General features: G+C 39.3%; 1 protein-coding gene across 2 annotated transcripts in view; it reads left to right on the plus strand.

The window, feature by feature from the left end:
- LOC149158980 (vacuolar protein sorting-associated protein 32 homolog 2-like) overlaps window positions 1–24,601 on the plus strand; it is a 57,397-nt gene that overhangs the window by 16,145 nt on the left and 16,651 nt on the right. For both annotated transcript variants that reach the window (XM_089436382.1, XM_089436383.1), the window contains exons 3-5: window positions 1,088–1,187; window positions 8,322–8,407; window positions 8,536–8,627. In XM_089436382.1, the coding sequence (XP_089292508.1) occupies window positions 1,088–1,187; window positions 8,322–8,407; window positions 8,536–8,627 (278 nt within the window). The remainder of the gene's footprint in view (window positions 1–1,087; window positions 1,188–8,321; window positions 8,408–8,535; window positions 8,628–24,601) is intronic.

Here is a 24,601-nt window from a genome sequence, read left to right on the forward strand (position 1 = left end):
GGATTTGGTTCTGAATTTTGGAGTCGAATCAAGTAGTTTAGGAAACAGTTCCATGTTTCGGATTCTGAGAGGAATCTAAGGGAAACAGTTCTTCCTCACGAATCCGAAACATGGAATTGTTTCCTAAGCTACCAGATTCGTATCCAAAAATCAGGAATGAATCCAAAAAAACAAATTGCCGGCTTCCTTGAGAATAGTAAACGGATCCATGAATCCAAGATTCTGAACTGGTTCAGATCCCAGCTACGAGGGGCCAGGGCCAAATCTGGTAACTGTTAATAAATTCTTTAATAAAAAAACAGAGAACAAGATAAAAGATTACACTTCAGTTGCCATTTTTATGGGAAAAAATTATATTCTGTTTTAATATGTTCCTGAAGGAAGCACCTATATCTTTTGCTCAGATACACAATAGAACCAGAAAGCTATGGTTTTGGTGCAAAATTCAAAACTAGGTGTGACAGCTTATGCAAGGACCATGTCCTCAAAATGGTACCATGTGGAAGAAATTATTGGTCGTAGACATAGAAGAATGCATATATAACAGGAAAAGGAGAGAGTTGATATATGGTTTCTCATACAGTCACGTGAGTTGAATTCTGTTGTTATTTCAAGGATTAATTGGCTCTTTTCAGGTGGTTATAAATGATTTTATCTTCTATTTTCTTGTTTATAGTAGAAATTAAATTGATTCTTGTCTTTCAAGACTCAAGAGGCATTGAAAGATCTCAGCAGTAAGAAAGCCTTTAGGTCTAGATCTCGAGGTACATTAACTATTTTCAATCTACATCCAGTTTGCTAATTCTTTATTCTTGCATTAGAGAGGATGCATCAAATTGCATTATTCATGTTTAATTTCTAAAATGATCGAATTATCTTAGTTTTATTTCATTTTCATTTTCTTCTTTCCTGTTACATACTTTTAAGTGATTTCAATACTCCGATTTCAATTAGCACGGCCACGAAGTATCTGACATCTTAGGAGACATGTTAGAAATCTTCTTTGTTTTATTGAATAACATGTATGAATTTGTCATATGTGACTTTCTGACAGTATTGAGATTATTTTCTTCTGTTTCCATTGCAGACATTAGAAATGTTGGAGAAGAAAGAGAAAGTTTTGCAGAAAAAAATGTCTGTTGAAATTGAAAAAGCTAAGGAGTTTACGCGGCGGAAAAATAAGAGGGGTATGGTCAAATTGTCCTAAACAAGTATAGAGTTAAAAATTATAATAGATGCATCCGTCCTGAAAGAGGGGGTTTGTTCAGAATAAATGCACTTGGATTTTTAAGGATGTGATGAAAGATTATATTTTCATATCTAATTGTTTCGTTAATCTTGGATTCTAATGTTTTTCCTACATTCTCTGCACTATGAACACTGTCAAGAAAGATATATTATATAAATGTCCATCTGTTACCAAATTGGAATCAGTTGAACTCCTAAAAGCTTCATGTATCTCATGAAAGTGCCTGACATCTTGAAGCTGGAAGTAAAATAACATACATATAAACTATACATATATATGCATGCATCAATGAAAGGTGGGTGTGGCTATTCTCCTCCTCGATATGTCTTCCATGCCTCTAATGACACCCCCAGCTTTGCATAGTATTTGAGCTTTAGAATTATGCTCATGGGAAATTCAATAAAATGAAACTAAGTGGAAACTACTCGTAGCTGTGATACTTTCCATGACTGCTTGGAGATTTACATTCTGCAAGGACTTACAAATTAGCCAGTCCACTGAATTTTGAATCCCTATGGACCTGAAGTCTTCCCACATTCTTATCAATTGCAATTCTTAGGAGAGATGCTAATGCTGTTAACTGAGCCGAGTTATTAGTCCCATCCCCAAGACCCAAAGACAATTTGATGAAGTGAGAATATTTGAAAAAAGCACTCTGCTCCATATTTCTTAGGATTGTCCTGGGAACACCATCAAAGAAGCCTCATGGTTGAAATTCATTAATCACTAAGGAATGAATTTGGTGTTATGGCTTCTCCTTCATGATGTCACGATGTTCCTTGAAGCAGAATTGCACTTTGTAGAATACCTGTCCAGGGTCGAATGCTAAATGACCTAACTAACAGTAATGGCAAAAAGCTCTATGTTCACATATCTCCTGTTCCTCGAACCAAGGTTTGAGTGCTTCTAACAAACCTGCTTCCGTCACCTCCTTGGTAAAATGACATCCAATTAACAAGTGAAATATGGTCTCCTCATGTTCTTTGCACAGCATACATGCAGCATATTCTAGGCCCTTGCCTGGTTTTGTTGTAATATATCCCATGTTGGCATCTTGTTTGAGAGGGCTAACCAAGAGAATAACTTAGCCTTCAGTGCAGCTTTGAGCTTCCATATTGATTGCCACAACCATTCCCTTTCTAATCTGATATCCTTTGTGAACAATGAAGTATACCCAAACCTAGCTGTACAGTTACATGAGGTTGGATTTTTTGACTAAAGAAGTTCATTCTCTCCTATCTTTAGCTTGATAATACTATTTGGTAGAATCTATTTATGTGAAGTCCATTCCTGTGCCCATATTCCTGCAGTTCTAACTCTGCTGACTTCCAACCTTCTCTCTAAGGATTAGCTTGAACAAGAGAAGAATCATCACCAACAGAGTGGATATTCAAACTGTGGAGATGATCCGGAAATGCCCAAGACAACTTGAAGTTTCCTTTTGTGTCTACCCACGGGTCTGCTTTCACTCTCACATTCTTGCCATCTACAATCCTCTAAGCCTGCCATGATCCTATCAGAGGGAAGGCTTCAACTGGAGCTTTCCATGTGATCCTAATCCCTGAAGTTTCTTAGGATTGGACAGTCTTTGTCAATTGACTCAAGGCAAAGCATGTCTCTGTTTCCAGCCTCTCTACAGAAAATTGAAGACTTTCTTCCCTTGTTTCCAAGGAAAAATTTGCCATTTCTACTTAAGAAGAAAGTAAATTATGCTTCTAATGTGCCATTGCACTTACATTTTGAAAAGAGATGGAGGTTCTGATGCCTCCTTTCATCTACACATCCAAAAATGATGCATTTTGCTGCCTTTATATGCATGCTAACAAAATCTGTCCAAAAGATCTCATATCTTCTTCATCTAAAAGCAAGTATCTATGTCTTCAATTTATACTCGTTTTAAGAGTAGGTAAAAAACAGAAGAACCAACATTATTCTGGAATTTTCAGAACTGCTCAGGGGTAATAGTCTTCAGAGATTGAGATGGATCCTTTCCCGAGTTCATTGATTATCACCTTTTGTTCAGAAACCTGATGACCTTCTTTTGATAGCCGTTCTAACTCTTTATTTTGTTCTCTGCATACATCTTTGAAAGAGATGTGAGCTATGGAGTGCTGATATACCAGGGTTGCCTCTAAGACTAAATAAGAGTCAGTCTGCTCTTGGATATGCTCATTTGTCGGCCGTTAATATAATTATCTTATCCATCATAGTACCTAGCCATATCCAATCATTAAAACCAGAGTCATTATCCTGATTGAAGCCAAGATATTTTATCCCCTTCTGGAAAGGAGTCTCAGTGAACTGTAGAATGGTTTTGACAAATCCTCACTGTCACTTCAGTATCCCGTGTAGCACGAGGGATGACTCTTGCATGTTCATTTGCATCACTATTTCTTTTTTACATAAACCTAGAATCTTTTGAATCTTGTTTGCATCTCTAATTTTACTATTTCCAAACAATAGTAAATCTACAAAAAACAAATGTGTTAGTATATGCTGACTTCTGATTTTAGTACCTTTTAGATCTTCTTTTGCTTTCAAGTATATCAAATATGTACTTAAGCCATTTGCTACAAGAAGTAATAATAGCGGGGATAAAGGGAACCCATTGGGCTAGGCCAAATGGTGGACGTTCCAGGAAGGCATTTTGCCAACCAATACAAGGGCCCCACCCAGGTTTAAAACTTGGTTTACCTGTCTAGTGAGGCTTGCGGGCAGTTGTGCTAGGCTCAGGGGTATAGTAGCGCCCCACTGACTTGATCCCAGGTCTCCTTGGTGACAATGACAGGTCTACGGATTCTTCTGATAAAAAAATAGTGGGATAATGGGCATACTTGTCCGGGCCCTTTAGATGGCTTGAAGAAGTTTGCTGCTGAGCCATTAATAAGAAATTTAAAGGATGTTGATTCTATTCAATTGACCAAAGGAAAAGTGAACCCCAAATTAACATTAATCTGATAAGTAAACTTGAGATCTTGTCATATGCTTTGGAGAGATCTAATTTGATAATGAAAGCTGACAAATTTTTTGTCTGAATAGCATGGAAGGCTTTTTGGGCCACCCCTTCTGTGTTATGAACCTGTCACCTGCTCAAGAAGCCAAACCGTCAAATTGTTTTGATGAAATAACCTTGGATCAGATTAGCTTGATCCTTTGTGATTACTTTCGGTGATGATATTATATATGGAATTACATAATGGAATTGGCCTAAACTCCTCCTATAGATGAAATGTGGAATTCAAAGCTCCTAGGACTTTTCCATTGCTCATGGATTCCTCTACAATTGGCAACAAATCATCCTCAGTAGCATAAATATAATGGGCCAACTAAGTAACCTGACACGGGGATTTGGGATTCGTGTCTGAATTGGATTCGGCCTCGTAGACCGAGCCAGATCCCTGCCCGGGTTGGCTAGGTAGAAAAACCGGTCTGACGGCCAGTCCATTACTGAACCGGTCGAGCCAGACATTGATTCGGCCGAGCTAGTCCGCGGGGAAAAAAGGCAGCAACTCGAACTTCAAACTCAATTTTTTTTGTTTTTGTTTTTTTTTTTAATTAATTTTTTCTCGGAATGCCTCTACCTCTCTGCCAAGCCTATAAAAGTGACCCTACCTCTCTGATCCAGAGTCTGAGCGAGATGATCTTGCCAGGTTTAGCACTAGTGACTAGTGATGTTTTGTTGTAGAGGCCATTTAGAGCCTCCTTGGCTACGTGTTTTCGTTCTGATCTCTATATATTACTTATATTGGACAGTGCACTGGGTGCCATTTTGATATAATAGATATATTCACGAGTATACTTTGATAAATATGTTTTTCCATAAATATGTATTTTCCATAAAAAATTAAATATTTAAGGTATCAACGAGTCATTGAAATCAACTAGGCCAAGTTGATACTGAGTCGGAGTTGACTCTCGACTGGTTGTGAATCCGAGTTGGAGTCTGACGGCTGGTCCATTACTGAACCGGTCGAGCCAGACATTGATTCGGCCGAGCTAGTCCGCGGGGAAAAAAGGCAGCAACTCGAACTTCAGACTCAATTTTTTTTGTTTTTGTTTTTTTTTTTAATTAATTTTTTCTCGGAATGCCTCTACCTCTCTGCCAAGCCTATAAAAGTGACCCTACCTCTCTGATCCAGAGTCTGAGCGAGATGATCTTGCCAGGTTTAGCACTAGTGACTAGTGATGGTTTGTTGTAGAGGCCATTTAGAGCCTCCTTGGCTACGTGTTTTCGTTCTGATCTCTATATATTACTTATATTGGACAGTGCACTGGGTGCCATTTTGATATAATAGATATATTCACGAGTATACTTTGATAAATATGTTTTTCCATAAATATGTATTTTCCATAAAAAATTAAATATTTAAGGTATCAATGAGTCATTGAAATCAACTAGGCCAAGTTGATACTGAGTCGGAGTTGACCCTCGACTGGTTGTGAATCCGAGTTGGAGTTTTAAAACTATGCTAAGATTGTTTGGAGCTGATCACTCTAGCACTTAAGAATGTGTGGCCTGATTCATGAACCGGTACTGACAAGCCGCTTTTGTGAAGATTGGTAGGCCTCCTTGAGGGGGAGACTGAGGAGAAACCCAGGGTCTTACCATTCTGCTGTCTGGTGCATTTTGGAACTTTGCCTGTTGTTTGTTGCTTCAATTTGATGGGTCAACAGGGAAGTATGAGATGATCGTTCCTAGTCATCCCAGAGCGAGGTATGGCTTGCAGGAGCTGAGATTTGTGGCAGAAGATTTCCCCGATGAAGAGGGCTAAGCATAACTGGTCTTGATACCAAAAGAAAGTAGAGAGGGAGTCCCCAAAGTCCCAATATATAGTAGACAGGGAGCCCCCCGTGTCCCTATAAATAGTAGAGAGCGAGTTCCCCATGTTTGGCCTTCCCTTGGTTCACCAAACCATACCTCTTTTCATAGTTATGTTTAGATCAGCATCAACTATTACATCTCCCCTCCTTATACTTTCCTGTTCATGCCACATATCACCAAATTTCCTTAGATCTCCATAAGGTCCATACATATTGAAAACTGAGTATGTCTAACCTGAGTGTAATAATAAAACTATGTCTTACATAAGTGTAATAATTCGAGTTCTTCTTTTATCCCTGATTGAAGCATTTCCAAAACATATGCCCTACACCTCCTGTTCCACTTTGTGATTAGGCCTCTTGACCTTCCCAATAAGTCCAGACTCCAAAGCCACAAATTCCCATATCCTAAGAATCCCCTTTACCATTGTTTCTTGTAGGCAAATAACATCAAAATTATGTGTACTAATTGATCTATGAATCACAGTCATTTTACAGGGTACACACGTCCCTAGAATATTCATATTATGAGTGCTAACTAATCTATGAATTGCAATCTTTTTAAATGGTGCACTAATCCCTTGAATATTCATAGATAGTAGGATAATTCTTTTAACTTTTTTGGAGTATTTCTGTGCTTGAAGTGGCCTTGGAATGGTACTTTGTTTTTCCTCCTTAACTTCTCAGCCAACTTTTTCATTCACCAAGTGAATGTAAGACATGTTTCCTTGAGAGGCTCCAGTGCCATTTTGGCCTCCATATAATTGAAGGCCACCGTCCACCTCTACATCTTGAGATTCAACTAGAAGTCGAGCTTCTTGAATGTGTTTAGTCTTTTTCAGATGGGAGTCCTTTTATATCATATCCACAAAGGTAATAACTTTATTTCGAACAGAGAGCTCTACATCTTGAGATTCAACTAGAAGTCGAGCTTCTTGAATGTGTTTAGTCTTTTTCAGATGGGAGTCCTTTTATATCATATCCACAAAGGTAATAATTTTATTTCGAACAGAAGAGATTTCTCATTTCGAGCACCACCGAACCTTCTTATATCCTCTTCTTCTCCCTTTCTTAGCTGTCTCTTTTCTGGATTGGGAGTGATCCTGTTAGTACTAGCCATGTCTTGTAAAATTATTTCGATGTTGGTGGAAATAGGCTCTTTACAAATTGACATACCTTTGGAACTTGAGTTGCTACCCAACTGTTCTTTGAAATCCATAGGTGGAAGGTCTGCTCAAACGTCTACCTCCATCTTCTTTTCATGATAATCCTTCTTCGGGCAACTTTGCCTTATATGACCATACAACTGACATATAGAATACCTAAACAAATTTTTTGCATAGTCTATATCTTGATGGTAAGAGCTATTTCCCACTTGGATGTCAATTTCATCTAGCAAGCTATCTCCAAGATTCATCTCCAGGCTTCCAAAGGTTTGATGTATATCCAATATCTTTCCCAACTTGTTACTGGTCAGACTCAGAGTTAGGGTCCTCTCTGACCATAGTTCCAATGGGAGTGAATAGAGCTTTAGCCATAGAGGCTGTATATCCACCATTTCTCACATAGGATCAGACAAAGGCAGCCAATCAGTGACAGTATTTAGCTATCCCAGTACCATTTTCCTTTCAGGATAGACTCCTTATTGTCTGCAGACTGAAAAGCATAGGTAATCCATCTCTAGCCAACGGATGAATTTTTGGAGCATAACCCAATTGCTGTCTCCATACCCTTTTTATCCACATGCTCATCAACTCCAAGAATTAGTTTGCCATGAAATTTTCCAACCAGGGCTGTGGCCTGGTACATCTGTGCCATCTCCATGTCTTGACCCATTATGAACTTCATCCCTGCTTGTCTAAATTTTATACTCTTAAGCTTTATTTTTTTCCTCTTAACTAAACCTTCCGCTCTGGTAGCAGGTTTTGTGTTATCCTCCTCCTTTGCTATATTTACAACAGCTTTAGTGATTGTCAACTCAATAAACACCTTATTTTCATCACCTTTCTTACCAACCTCCCTACCCCAAGTCTACCACTTCAGATGAAACCTGAGAGCCGTTATTTACGTTCATGGGCTGAAATGGGACTGGTGCAGCCCTACAGCTCTCGTCATTTTTGCTTATACTCCGTCTCAACTCGACAGCTGAAATAACTTGTTTTATATTAAGTGTTTTATCCGGCATTGAATTTCTGACTTTTGTATTGCTATCCCAGACTATGGAGATATAATTTATTTGTTTTTGGTGCAGCTGCAATTCAGTGTCTGAAGAGGAAAAAATTGTATGAAACTCAAGTAGAGCAGCTTGGTAACTTCCAGCTACGAATACATGATCAGGTGTGGCATGCCCTCTTATTTGGAAAATTGGTAGTCTTATGGGGCAGAGTGGAGTGCTGTAGATTTGATGATAGTTTTGAGGTGTTTAGTGAAATTTACATTCCTCATTGATAATGGTGAATCCACAGATGATTATGTTGGAAGGTGCAAAAGCAACAACAGAAACTGTAGACGCTCTCAGAACAGGAGCATTGGCAATGAAGACCATCCAAAAAGCAATGTAAGATATCAAGTTGGAGCTCCATCGTTCTAATTGATTAAATCTATATCTCTTCAATTTGTTGTTATTAGAATTGAGTCACAATATAAGCTATCAAGCTGGATCTCAGTTATTTATTGGGCGTATTTGTAGATTTTTCCCTTGCAGGCCCAATTGCCATTATCTCAGCCAAAACATATATGACTCCAGTCCAGACTTTATCTACTCTTTTTTTTAAAGAAGCGTATGTAGGTGGCTAGGAGCTTTCCTATTTTAAGCTGCTTCAATCTGTTAAGTAGAACAAATGTTTGTGCTCTACCTTACTTTTCGCTTGCTCCCTCACCAGGCTTGGACTTTCAGCTACTTCATCCCAAAGGAAGCTGTTATCTCAGTGATGCATCAGTGATCACTTCTTAATGACTTCTGGTGCTTTTTGTTGTGACATTTCTAGATGTTGTCTCCTAAGAACATCTCTTCTGTGTAACTTGAACAGTATTTTATGTCGTGCTTAAATCATACATAGTAAGGCAGCTATCCAGTTTCAATAACATAAAGGAAGGCATCTATGACCCTAGAATAAAACAAGACTCAGTATGAGCTACTAGATACATGCACCATCATTCCCTCGCCCCACTGTTAACTTCTCAGCCATGAAACCAGTTAAGTACAACCATCAATATGTATTGGAATTTGGAGTTCCATGATGTAGTCAGTCAAACCCAAAGACCATTGGAATTGTTCTGAAAGGAGTGCCAAAAGGAATGTCAGTCAAACCCAAAGACCATTGGAATTGTTCTAAAGAACCTTGGTCAATGCTAATGATGTGAGGAATTCATCACCATGTCTTCCCGTGTTTTATTGAGATTGGATGTACTTTTCTATTACACAAGCCTGGCTTTTCTTTGTATAAATAATGTAGGGATGATCCTATGCTTTCAACGTGGGAAAAAAGCACGGAGAGTTTGAGCTTCTTTCATTCATTTTGGTGGTGAAAGATTCCACTCTAGTTAATTCTATTTTTTATTTTTTCTACTTTGTTCTGGCACCAAAGAATTCTCTAGCTAAGAAACAACAAGTGAAATCAAGTCTCCTGAAGGTGGACGAAATTTCTAAGGCTAATTCATGATTAGATTGAAGTTCTTGAAGCAGCAAAGTGATCCTGAAGGTAGATGAAACTTTCCGAGGCTAATTCATAATCAGTTTATAGCTCCTAAGACAACGAAGTGTTCTTGAAATTGGTCAAACTTTTCTGAGGTCCAAAACCATGCGAAGTCACCCTGTGGCAGAGGAGAAACCCTTCTTAGGTGGGCTGAAATTATCTTGGATAGTGAGGTTGAAATTCTGGGACAAATTCATTATGTGACTATCCGAAAGTGTTGGAGTGTGAATAGAGTCCTTTCATGCTAGACCGAGCCCTCATTAAGGATAGATTGAGATCGGGAATAGGTTGAAGTCCCTACAACGAACATAGTGGACCCCGTGACAAACTTTTGAAGGAATTCTGAGGGCAAAGTAGAATTCGTTTAGCCTTTCAATCACCTCACATTCTCCTTGAGACGACTCACAACCCTTTTTTGAAACTAAAATTGCATGGAGGACAACCCTGTCACAGGACAAGAAGCCAAACAACTTCTCTGATCAGAGTAACACGCAATAGCATAATATAGCTTGGATCAATTGATAGGATATAGTGTTTAAGCTATGTGAAATTCAAATTAGATTCAAATTGTTAGAACTGTATTGGAACTGGTTCGATGCATTTGGATAGTTGGATTTGGACTATATTAATCTTGTTGAATTGTTGCCTTGCACTGTATGGTTTGACGTATTATTGAAAAAGCAAGACTGTTTATTGAAGGTTATGTTTATGATGAATAGTTGTTTCATTTTCTAAAATAGAATTGTGGAAAACCGTAATTGCTTAAGAATAACCTAGGGGAAAATTTCCCTAGATTACTACAATGGTATCTGTTAATTTTAGGTATGTTCTATGCTTAGAGCAATTTATTTCAATTTTCACAGTTAGCTCCATATCTTTTCTAGATTAGCAATCACATCAGCATTAAAGTAAACTACAGATAGAACATAAACATAAAGCGCAGAAGACAAGCCAAGACAAGATGACACAAGATGTGGCGCTAGCCAGGGACGAACCCCAATGTGGGGAAACCCTTGATCAATTCTTCTTATATGTTCTTCAATAGTTCAGCACAGAGAGAGAGAGAGATAGTATGTTTACAACAGAAGTCAACACTTTGACTTATCTAGATAAGAGCATAGATCATCTCTAAGAAGATGATACATGAGATCAGTTGAAGACATGCTGCTTCAACTAATTCTCCAAGGTAACTCCTTCACCTATTGTTGTGCTGCATTTTGTCATCATGTTGCACCTCACTGCACTGCACCATGCTGCACCCATCATCACTATGCTGCATCTCATCACGCTTCATTAATCACGACTGTACCTATCACTGTACTTCATTATGTGCCATTGCTGCACCATGTTGCCATCTTGACCTATGTGTTGGCTGCACCTTGCTTGCTTGTCGTCCCTTGCTTGCTTGTTGTCCCTAGCACGCTTGTTGTCCCTAGCACGCTTGTTGTCCCTTGCATGCTTGTTGTTGCATGCTAGCTGTAACATTGCATGCTTGGTGTATTTGCTGCTAAGTACCATACAACTGTCCCAATGTTAGTTTGTTGTCCCTTGCATGTTTCTCTCCTTCAGAGACAGATGCTCCGGTTGTTTCGACAGTTCCTGGCAGTTTTGGCTGTTCTCGGCAATTCCGGCAGTTCTGGTTGTTCCCGATAGTCCCGACAATTCCGGCTTTTCCAGCAGTTTCGGCTTTTTTGGCAGTTTCGGTTTTTCCGGCTTTTTTGGCAGTTTCGGTTTTTCTGGCTTTTCTGGCAGTTCCGTATTTTCGGCAGTTTCGGCTTTTCTCGCTTTTCCGGATTTTCTGGGTTTTTTGGCTTTTTCGGCATTTCCGACAGTGCCGGATTTTTCGGCAGTTCCGGCTTTCTGCCCTCTGGATCAGGGCAACGTTATTCCTTAGGATCTCTCCTCCTACTAAAACCCAAAGACAAGTAGAGAGAGGAAGAGATCCCAAGTGTGTTGAAATGACTTGAAGGCCACCTCTATTTATACTAAAACGTTGAGCACATGTGGGGTTTATTTGGTTGCTGGCCGACCTTGACGAATTGTCTTATAACGCAAATAAATTCATAACTCCATGAATACTTATCGGAATCGGATGATTTTTAGATCAATCCTACACCTCTCGATGAGAGGGATCCAAGAAAAATATCAGCTGCCATAAATAAGATGACCCACATGGAGTTTGGCCCTAGTTGCCAATTTTAACACTCCCTCTCAACTAGGGAGAATTCTATCCGTTGATCCATATGTCCCACTGTACTATCTCTGCCATCAGTGCCCTGCACTGCTCTGCTCTGCTGAGCTCTGCTCTACTTTGATCTGTTGAGCTCTGCTCTATTGAACCATGAAGAAGAAGAATTGATTGAGAATGTCTCATACCATTCTCTACTGACCCGAAGTCAGTTTCATCTGAAGAGAGTGTGTCACATCACTCTTACTGACCCAAAATCAGTTTTATTGATCCCAGATCAATATCACAAGAGTGTCTCAAACCACTCATACTAATCCCAGATCAATGTCACAAGAGAGTGTCTCAAACCACTCATACTGATCCCAGATTAATGGAGGTCATCCTAGCATAGGGCATACGGTAGATACAGCGATGTGTCCATCGATAGTACTACTATGGTCCTTATCCTCATTTCCCTACTCATTGATCAGATGAGAGGTACTTCCCATGAGTCCCAGACTGCATGGGTAGGATGCCTTTACAGGAGAACGAATCATCCTGTCAGTGGATGCCACGGAGAACTAATCATCTTGGCCCATAGGAGAACTAATCATCCTGTTCCACAGTCGCCATGGAGAACAAATCATCCTAGCCCACAGGAGAACTAATCATCCTGTTCCATAGTCGCCACGGAGAACAAATCATCCTGGCCCATAGGGGAACTATTCATCCTGTTCCACAGTTGCCACGGGAGAATTAATCATCCCGACCCACAGAAGAACTAATCCTCCTGTTCGTAGCGCACCACCAGGGGAGGGTAAGTCACCCTGTGGTCATATGTTGCTCCAGTAAGTACCCCAAGCTCCCCATAGCTCCCAGAGCTCAATGCATGCAACATGCAGGACCCTTTTAAGAAGGTCTCTCAATGACTCCAAGTCGTTCAGGAAAGTCACAAATTTGACCTTTCCCTGGGGCTTTGACAAAATGTCTGTGACTTGTACATCAGTCTCAATGCGATGGAGCCTCCTTGCTCATCGACTTACCGTATCGTAGATAAGGAAGTATCTGATGTCTATCCGCTAGAGCAATCATCGAATACGGGATTCCTCAATAATCGAATTCCCCCTCTGGTTGTCACAGAGAATCACAGTGGTATTCATCATGTGTACAAACAACTCACTTAAGAGCTTCTGCAACCATGCAGCATCACACAAGATCATACTCGTAGCTATGTATTCGGTCTCGGCGGTGCTTATAGCAACCGACTTTTGCTTCCTGCTCATCCATGATATCGAAGCATAATCCAAAGAGAACCAACACTGAGAAGTGCTCTAGTGATCCTCCACACTGCCTGCCCAGTCAACATTTGAATAATCATGCAGTTTCATATTTCCGGCAGTGTATTTCAATCTATGAGAGATTGTGCCCTGAAGATATCTTAGAAGATTCTTGGCACCAATCTAGTGAGGCTCAACCGAATATGAGCTTACCATGCTAACTGCAAAACATATGTCTGGACGGAAGTTCACCAAGAACATCAATGCGAATGAGTTTATGAAACTCAAAGGCATTTCCCAAATCTAGTCCGACATCACTACCATATAACTTCCGAAAGTTAGATCCTCGAGGTAGTCACAGGTTTGCAGTTTATCATTCCACATTTGGAATCCAACTCCCTCTTACTTCTGCAAATGAGAGGGTCTGCACCTGTCAGAAATAGGTCGTCCTCATAAGGTGCTGGTATGAGAGGTCTATCATCCACAACTTTCGGGTAATGGTTTGGATCGGTTTCACTCCTAGTGAATCTCAGCTTCATCAGATAGCTGTCAATCCTCTCATACTATGCTCGGGGTGTTTTTTTTCAAGTCATAGAGGGCTTTCTTCCCCCTGTATACATGAGATTCCCGATCATGAATCTCAAACTCCTTGGGTTGTTCCAAACTTGTGGACCTGCTGCATGAGGGGAATGGTCCCATTATAAGATTTTCCTTCGGTACATCTCAGACATGTACCTTCATGCTCTACTTGAATTCAACATCCTTATCACCATTTGACTCACATCAGGTAGGGCCCCATAGGTAGACCTTCGGTGTTATAGATGCGATATGTCAATTGACATGATCCCCAATGGACTATCCCGCAACTTGATACAAATTGCCAACCTTGAACCCATGAGAAAAAGCATCTTTGAAAATTATATTTTTTAACACGTACCTTTCCATTGATGAATGCCACCCTGAAACCTTTGACTTCCATTTCCGAGATGGACACCGGGTTCTTGTGATTAGGTACATAAAAGAGATTCTGTAAATGAATCGAGTTACCCTTATTCAATTGAGAGTTAACATTCCCTACACCCTTTCCGGGATAGGTGGCATCAGCTCCAAGTATAATCCCACGATTGTTTCCATCTCTACCAAATTAGAGAGTGCACCCATCTATCCGATGAAGTGCCTTGAAGCACTACAATCTATAAGCCAGATTCCCAAAGAATCTGAAGGAGAGGGCCAATACAAGATAACGCTTCTTTATCTTATCAGAAACAACATTTGATTCTTCATACCTGGGGTTCCTTGCTTTCTATGAAGAGTCGGCCATTTCCTTGATGACCTGCATTACCTGTCATTCCTTTGATCATTGAAGATGTCCCTGGAATGATTGTTATCATCATCAAGTGATGTGTCCCTGCCATTCGGACACTCCTTCACATAATGGCCGAACTAGTTATCTGCCTTTCCTTCCACCCTGAGATCCGGTCTTCCAATGAAGTGATCTTTAGGTAGGCCATATTTCGCTGCGCCATTCTAATAATATTCTCTGCTTCGACTTCACCCTTGGTGAATTTGAAGAGGGATGAGGAATCCACCGGTCCTTATGTCCTTTCCCAACTGTCTTCCTTGATTGCTTTTTCACTCTTGCTTGGGCATTGTCTTCACCTCAGCTCTGATAGCATGTTAATTTTAGGTATGTTCTATGCTTAAAGCAATTTATTTCAATTTTCATAGTTAGCTCCATTTCTTTTTCCAGATTAGCAATCACATCAGCATTAAAGTAAACTGCAAATAGAACATAAACATAAATCGCAACAGACAAGCCAAGACAAGATGACACAAGATGTGGCACTAGCCAAGGACAATCCCCAATGTGGGGAAACCCTTGATCAATTCTTCTTATATGTTCTTCAATAGTTCAGCAGAGAGAGAGAGAGATAGTATGTTTACAACAGAAGTCAACACTTTGACTTATCTAGATAAGAGCATAGATCATCTCTAAGAAGATGATACATGAGATCAGTTGAAGACATGTTGCTTCAACTAATTCTCCAAGTTGACTCCTTCACCTATCGTTGTGTTGCATTTCGTCATCATGTTGCATCTCACCGCATTGCACCACGCTGCGCCCATCATCACAATGCTGCATCTCATCATGCTTCATTAATCATGACTGTACCCATCACTGTACTGCATTATGTGCCATTGCTGCACCATGTTGCCATCCTGACCTATGTGTTGGCTGCACCTTGCTTGCTTGTTGTTGCATGCTAGTTGTAACATTGCATGCTTGGTGTATTTGCTGCTAAGTACCATACAACTGTCCCAATGTTAGTTAGCTGTCCCTTGCATGCTTCTCTCCTTCAGAGACAGATGCTCCGGCTGTTCTCGGCAATTCCGACAGTTCCATATTTTATGGCTTTTCCGGCATTTCCGGCTTTCCGATAGTTCCGGCTTTTCCGGCGGTTTTGGCTTTTTCGGCAGTTCCAGCTTTCTGCCCTTTGGATCAGGGCAACGTTATTCCTTAGGATCTCTCCTACTAAAACCCAAAGACAAGTAGAGAGAGGAAGAGATCTCAAGTTTTTTGAAATGACTTGAAGGACACCTCTATTTATACTAAAACGTTGAGGAGATGTGGGGTTTATTTGGTCGCTGGTTGACCTTGACGAATTGTCTTATAACGTAAATAAATTCATAACTCCATGAATACTTATCGAAATCGGATGATCTTTAGATCAATCCTACACCTCTCGATGAGAGGGACCAAGAAAAATATCAGCTGCCATAAATAAGAAATATGGAGAATGCATCAAGGTTTTAAATTTTGATCTATATTGATAGAAATATTTGATCGAAAGAACTTGGACATACACTTTTAAGAATTGGCACAACTCAAATAGATAGGGTCACATGAAGAATACATCTGAGAATTCAAATGAACTGTTGTCATGGTAACAAACATATCCGAAGAAACACTAATTATGCTCTTCATGGAGGAATTGGTCGAACTCTTACAAGGTTGGGTTAAGGCATTTGATCCCGCAACTCTCCAAGACACCATCAAGAAGGCTCGTGATATGGAGAATGCATCAACCAAATTGAAGGCCTCGCTTAAGCCTCTCATCCCTAAAAAAGATAAGGAGAAGAAGCCCTTCCAATTGTGATTGGCCCAAAAGGGATGGGTTTGATGAGGAATCTCGAAGTGAACTAAGGAGGACGGAGTTTTCTTTCACTTGCAAGGAGCCATGGGAACTAGGAAATCAATTTTTAGGCAAACGAAAGATCCACAACATCGAAGTGGTCTTCGATGATGAGGACAAAGAAGGACAACCCACCCCAAATGCTAAGCCTAGCAGCGCAAAGGAAGAACAATCCCATGAGGAAGATAAAGAGGAAGAGAAGCCACACGACGAGAAGAAGTCTTGACCACAAGTTAAGATTGCGTCTCTATCAGGAACCCCCACGTATTACACCTTAAGGATTAGAGGGGTCATTAAGGGACAATGCATCACAACTTTGATTGATGGGGGAGCTACACACAACTTTATTGATGCAACATTAGTAGCAAAGAGAGGGATTTTTGACAACCTTCTCATATACAACAAAACATGGGAAGATCACTTAGGGCACTTGGATGAAATTTTGAGCATAATGCAACAACAATCACTCAATGCCAAGGCATCAAAATGTGAATTTGGAATGACGAAGATTATTTACTCGGGACACATAATTAGTGCGAAAGGAATTCAGGTACATCAAGAAAGGATTTAGACAATATTGGATTGGCCAACACCCAATAACCTGACCGAATTGTGAGGATTTTTTGTACTTTGCTGTTATTACCGACGATTTGTTAAGGGTTAACAAATTTGACAAAGAATGGAGCATTCAGGTGGATGGAGGAATCATGCAAGACATTCAATAGGCTCAAGGAAGTAATGAGCTCATGTCTAATAATAGTGTTTCCAGACTTCAGTCAACCCTTTGTATTAGAATGTGATGCATTAGGAGAAGGAATAGGAGCAATGTTAATGCAAAAGGGCCATCCAATTGCATTTGAAAGTTGGAAACTCTTGGACATAGAGAGACTTTACTCGATATATGACAAGGAAACTCTGGTTATATGCACACCCTGGCAAAGATCAGTGAATATTTGGTGGGAAACAAGTTTGTAGTGAAGACAACCCACAATAGCTTGCATCATTTTTTAGAACAAAAAGCCTTGAACGAATTACAACATAAATCAATAAGCAAGGTTCAGGCTTATGATTTTGATATTGAATACGTAAAAGGAAAAAAGAATATTGTGGCCGATGCACTCTCCAGAAAACCAATAACATGTTCTCTCACGGAGCTTGTAGAAGAGTGGGATATTATTTACTATAAAGACATGATATACTTGGTTCTTGAATCTTACGCTTAAGGAGAAAATCTTGAAGGCTGCACATGACATACACACCAGGGATTCTTCAAAACGTATTGACAAATCAAAGAACGTTTTTCATGGAAGGGTCTCAAAGATTTCGTATTAAAATACATTAAGGAAAGCATGACATGCCAACCAAATAATTTCGAGCATACCTATCCTGCAGGTTTATTCCAACCTTTACCAATCCCAAGACATTTCTTTGCGATTCTGATTGATTACTCGACCAAATAGGTAGCAAAAATTTTCTTCAAAGAAGTTTTTAGTTTTCACGGACTACCTAAAATATAGTCAATGCTCGAGATAACAGATTTATGGTAACATTTTGGCAAGAACTCGTCAAGCTAGTCAGAATAGAATTAACCCCAAGCACCATCTATCATCTACAAACAAATGGGCAAACATAGATTGTGAATAAGTGGATTGAGGGATACTTATATAATTACATGACTAGTCAGCAAAAAACATGGATCAAATGGGTATACCTCGAGGAGCATTGTTACAACATTAGTTATCATTTGTCTATTGGGATGACACCTTTGAGAGCACTCTACAATTATGATGCTCCATCCTTTCTTGACGTCGTCTTTGGAGACAACAGGGCCCCTTTAGCCAAAGATTAGATACAAGAAAGGCAGGATATTATCGAGACACTTAGAGAAAACATGCAGGTTGCCCAAATCGGCAAATGATGTATGCAGACCAACACCTAACAAAACGTAGCTTTGAGGTAGGAGACCTCGTATCTTTGAGATTGCAACCATATAGGCAATCCGCACTCGTTAAAAATGGTGCATAAAAGCTATAGTCGAGGTTTTATGGACCTTACAAGGTTCTCCAGAAAGTAGGAGAAGTGGCGTATGAGTTAGAGCTACCAAAAGAGAGTAAAATTCATAATGTCTTCCATGTTTCATGTCTTTAGAAAGCTGTCGAGCAACATGTCACTACTACTATCAAATTTCCCCCTTTGGATGAAGAGGGACAATTGTAGCTAATCCCGAAAGAAATCTAACCTGTACGAGAAAAGAAATTAAGGGTTAAAGTAATTTCAAAATATCTTATTAGATGGAAGAATATTCCAGAAAAAGATGCCACATGGGAAGGAGAATGAGTTTTACATCACCTTAATTTGCAATGGCAAGCAATTTCAGGAAGGGTGGATTGTAATATCCTCCCCAAATTGATGGATTAATGAGGGACGAAATAGCTTATTCGACCCTACAGTCTATAGTCTGGATAAAGGGGTGAAAACCCAATTTTTCCTATGTTGGGGCAACATTGGGCAAAAGTTGGGTCGGTTGGGGCAAAAAAACCCCAAAATTGGGGCCTTGCACGCACAGACCCTCTCATTTTGGAGCACATGGAAAATTTGTAAATAGAGAAGAGTTGAGATCAAATGAGCCATCATCAAGTGTGGATCAAATCATTTGTTTTCTTGTGTTGTAGCTCCGAGGGTTTTAAGACCCTAATCTCTCCGTCTAATTTCAGTGTGAAAGATTCCACCCTAGTTAGTTCTATTTTCTATGTTTTCTACTTTGTTCTGGCAACAGGGTATTCTCTATCTTAAGAAGCCACAAGTCAAATCAAGTCTCTTGAAGTTGGATGAAACTTTTGAGGCTAATTCATTATTAGATTGAACTTTGAAGTTCCTGAAGCAGCAAAGTGATCCTGAAGCTAGTGAAACTTTTAGAGGATAATTCATGATCAGATCATAGCCCCTGAGACAACGAAGTACTCTTGAAACTGGTCAAACAATTTTGAGGTCCAAAACCATGTGAAGTCACCCAGTGGCAGAGGAGAAACCCTTTTGAAGTGCATTGAAATTCTCTTGGACAGTCCCGAGGCTCAAATTGAGGGACAAATTCATTCTTTGACTATCCGAAAGTGTTGGAGCATGAACAAAGTCCTTTCATGCTAGACCGAGCCCTCATTAATGATAGATTGAGATTTGGAATAGGACGAAGTCCCTGAAACAAATATAGAAGACCTGTAGCAGTGACATTAAGTCAAACAACTTCTCTGATTAGAATTGCACTCAATAGCATAATATAACCTGGCTCAGTTGATAGGATATAATGTTTGAGCTCTGTGAAATTCAAATTAGATTTAAATTGTTAGAACTGTACTGGAACTGGTTGGATACATTTGGATAGTTTGTTTCAGACTATATTATTCCTGTTGAATTGTTGCATGCATCGTGTGGTTTGACATATTATTGAAAGAGCAAGACTGTTTAGTGAAGGTTATGTTTATGCTGAATAGTTGTTTCATTTTCTGAAAAACAATTTCTTGGAAAAACCCTAGTTGCTTAGGAATAAACTAGGTAAAAAACTTCCCTAGATTATTACATTGAAACAAATATTTGGTGAACCTAATATTATTAGATCTCACTAGTTTGAAAATCACATAACGACTTTAAGCCCTAGTGATTTCTCTTGCATTAAAGATTGTTTGTCTAAGTTCAAAACACATATACATTTATTTTAATACTATTAAGTCAAACCAAAGGACGAATATTGCATACATATTTCTTTCTAGGTTTGGTTATACATATTTTGTTTTTGTATCTACATTTATGCCACTAAAGAAGCTTTGGGGGATGCCTATAAAAAACCTTCTCTTGAATCTTTTTGTGACTCTCTGATTATTGATAATGACAAGCTCTTGCATATTGGAGTGATTAGCATTGCAAGTACATCTAACAAGGCCCTAATGATCCAAAAAAAAAAGATAAAACCAAGCATCCAAAGAAGCAACATCCTTGCAACATCAAGCAAAATAATGGTCCCAAAACCTCTGAGCTAGCCTCAACTCCTAATGGTGATAAGGACCAAAATCAAAGAGTAAGAAAACTGACAACAATTGCAATTATAGTAGGAAGGATGAACATGTGGAGTATAAATGTTTTAAAAGGTGGAGGCCTTGGAAGTAGCGATGAAGAAGCACAATAACAATATTAATTCTTCTTCTAACATTCTTCTTATGGACACGCCCTTTCTGCTTTTGGTTTCTCTTTTAATGCCACCTCTACTTCTAATGAGTGGCTTATTGATTCTGGAGCACCTTTTATCATATGGAAAAGGATAAGGGTATTTTTTTGGCTCTTAATGATTGTAACACCAAAAAAATATTTGTTGGCGTTGATAGAACTCTTTAGTGTTGTAGGGTTTGGAACAATTAAAGTAGATAATGGTCATTTCAATGATGTATTATGAGTTCCATGTCTTTCTTGCAACCTTCTATCAGTATATCAAATCACTTATTTAGGCGGAGGTAAAACAATAGAGCTTTCACCTCACCAAGTTGTATTATGGATTTAAAAGATCCCAAGCATGCCACTACCATTGAAATAGTTAATGATATTACTCAGTTGTACAAGTTTGACAACTTTGGGTCATCACCATTTTCCTCAGTTTTTATTGCTCATAGTGATAACTCGAGCAAACTTTAGCATGAGCGATTTGGTCGTCTAAATTGTCGTTCATTGCAACGACTATGTAATCAAAATATGGTGACTGGTCTTCCTTTGGTTTCTTGTAGAGATGGTGATTTTGCCGGTTGTGGTCTCGACAAACATCATTAGGATAGTTCTAACGAACATATCTCTTAGCATGCATCAACCCCTTTGCAACTTGTTCATAGTAATTTGTTTGGTCCACTCTTTTCTCCTCTTGTTTTTGGGTTCTAGTACTTATTTACCTTAATTGATGACTTCTCCAGACGCACTTGGGTTTATTTATTAAAACTTAAGAGTTAAGTTTTTGATTTGTTCTAGGCCTACAAGACCCTTGTAGAAAAACAATATGGACATCAACTGCAAAGGTTAAGAATAGGTAATAGAGGTGAATATGTTAGCAATAAATTCACTACTTAGGGCATTCAAATGCAACATACTATTCTTGAACACCATAGCAAAAAGTGGTGTTGAAAGAAAGAATCGTATATTAAATGAAATGGCTAATTGTATGATTCAATCTAAGGGGTTAAGTCTTCATTATTGGTAGAAACAATCAACTGTGCAAATTACACAGTAAATCACAATCTCGCAAAGGCTTTAAACAATATAACACTGAAAGTAGCATGGACTAACAATAAGCTAGATGTAAGCCACTTTTGTATCTTTGGTAGTGTAGCATGGACTCACATTCTTGATGAAAAAAGGAAAGCTTTACAACATAAAAGTGAGAAGTCTATTTTTGTTGGATACTATGAAGATGTAAAATGTTATAGACTTCTTCAAACTCACTCCATTGAAATAATCATTTGAAGATGTGTTAAATTTGATGAAAATCTCTTGGCCTGCAAGCCCAATTTGACAGTTGTGTCCTCTTCAACTTATGAACCATCTTTGACGTTTGTGCTACCTTCTCTTTCTATTCTAGTTTAGTCTTCAAATGATGACACTAAGGATGAAAATCTAACTCCTCTTGCTCACAATCCTCTAATTGAGTCCATTGAACATGAACTTGCACCAACACCACAACTTCCTAAATGGATTTGTTCAACACATGAAGTAGCCAGTGATCCTATAGATCAATGTCGTACTTGTTGACAATGTTGAGATGTCAGTGTTGTCATTGATGGCCATATGGATTGAATATAGGATAAGCATTGAATATATAAATATACAGACAGAATTCCAAGAATCGTTGGACCCAAGGAGCAGTCCCAAGGAGCAAGAGGAGAAGTACCAAAGAGAAGAGCGAGAAGCAGTTCAAAGAGAAGCCATCGGAAGCCAAAGGAAAGCCATCGAAAGCTAAGAGTAGGAGCCAAGACAAGCCAAGGAGGAGCAGATCCAAGAGAAGACCACATATGCCCAAGAGAAAGAGCCAAAAGGAAAAAGCAGTGTTATCGGAGTAATAGACTTTGGAAACCTTAATAATCCATTATCAGAATATATCACAATGCATATAATGAAACTAAACCAGAGAAATATCATATTAGCGTTTTTATATCAACGTTTCTTACTGTGTGTCACCAGTCAAGAACTTTGATCTCTGATGTGCGATATGGACCTTTGATCTCTGATGTGCGATATGGAGCTCCGATCTTCGATATGCGATATGGACCTTCGATCTTTGACTTCCGATATGCGGACCCAACGTGATTTAAGTTAACAATTTAATTATTAAATCGCATTTGCCCTTTATTGGAACTTTTGAATGGCACCTCCGATAACGATTGCCAATATTGTTGCGGGCCCGATTGGTTTTTATTACAATGATCTAATATAATATCACGTCCGCCCCGTCGGAACTTTCATATATCTCAAGTTTTGAAGGCATGACATGTTAGAACCTCCAATATCCATGTGGGGCCGACGTATAAAGTGATGATGTGACATGTGGGACCTCCTGACATCCATTGTAATATGGTTTTGTGTTATTCACTTGATTAAAAAGTCTACCTTTCCTCTAATGAACGTGTCTCTTCGTTTATTGGCGAAACTCCTATATATACAAGTCTAAACCTTCATTTCAACTTGTCTTATTCAGTGATTAATCATAGAGAGAAAGATACAATTCACAACTCGTGAATGAGGAACGTCGAGAAGGAATTGAAGGATTAAATCGTTTGGGGATATCTACACCAGCGCTCGGAAATCAGATTTGTGGAAGACCCGTGGCTCGGATCGGGGAACATTTCAGTTTTCGGTGGAGCCCAAATCTATGGGACATTGCAGTTTCGGTGGAGCGCGAATTTGTGGGTAGTGCAGTCCTGGTGGAGTCTAGTTCTTAATATAAAAGTGAAGGACTGTAATCTTTTAAGACTACCAAAGGAGGCTTAGTGATAAAAAGGATGAAGTAATAATCAAACTATCTGTGGAGGGGAAATAGCTTAAAGGCTCACAGTTACAGTTACTCATGGAGCACAGACTACACATCGGATCCGTGATTACTTTATGATCAGTCACTTGTGTTTGTTGGGAGCTCAGACTATACTACAACGAATAGAGATCTCGGACTTGTGTAGACCCCGAACTAGTAAACAATTTGAGAGACTTGGATTAACAGTGTCAATTGTGGAGGGCTCAGACAAAGATATCCTTTGGAGTTAACTCAAGACAGTCATCTTGAAAAAAGGTTCGGACCTGCTGTTCTGAAGAAACTCAGATTATAGTAGCAACATTTAGAAATGTCTTGTTGTTGAAGCAGTGTGAAGACTTCCTTGGAGAGTTCTTGAAGAAGCTCTCAAAGAGGGTTAGAGAAGGTGCAAAACTTGGGCTTCCTATTGAAGACATCTTGAAGATATTATTGGAGACTATGATGCGTTGAAGCAATCATGAGGTGACTTTGGAGATATTTGTTTGGGTGACATGAAGAGTAGTGGTGACACCTTCTAAGAAGACAAGGTTGTCATTGATAAAGTGATTTGGAGGAAGCATTGCTGAAGAGAGACATGGCTCGTTGCAGAAGATATTGGGAACCATAAAGAATCATCAAACTTATCTTGACGAATTGCAGTTGAGGGTTGGAGCCCTAGAGGTAGGAGCCTCATAGAGACAAGGTTGGTGCCTTAGAAAGATAGGGTTGGAGCCTCGTGAAGTCCAAGTTGGTGCTTGGGTAAGTACAAATTGAAGTAGTGGGTTGGATCCTGTACTAGAGATATGGTTGGAGTCCTAGAGGTTGGTGCCTCAAAGTTACAAGGTTGGAGCCATGGAAAGTCCAAGCTGATGCTTGGCAAACTACAGGTTGGAGCCTGGGAGATTGAGGATTGGTGTCTTCATCTAGGGTTGGAGCCCTACACATTATTGTATTAAATTTATTGTAAAGAGGATTGGAGTCCTCGTCATTGATTAATAAAATTATTATTCTATCATTGTTCATTTTGTGTTTTAATTATAAGTGATCTTAACTAGTAAAAATAACAATTGAAAAGAAATACTGATTCACCCCCCTCTCAGTGTTTCCAATAGACAGTGCCAGCAAGCCTAAACCCTTTTGGCTCAAGTTTCAAAGGCTGATGATTTAA

Source organism: Pinus tabuliformis, chromosome 5_2, assembly GCF_031772625.1.
Source record: "Pinus tabuliformis cultivar Carrire ecotype Pingquan chromosome 5_2, CPIR1, whole genome shotgun sequence".
NCBI lineage: Eukaryota > Viridiplantae > Streptophyta > Pinopsida > Pinales > Pinaceae > Pinus > Pinus tabuliformis.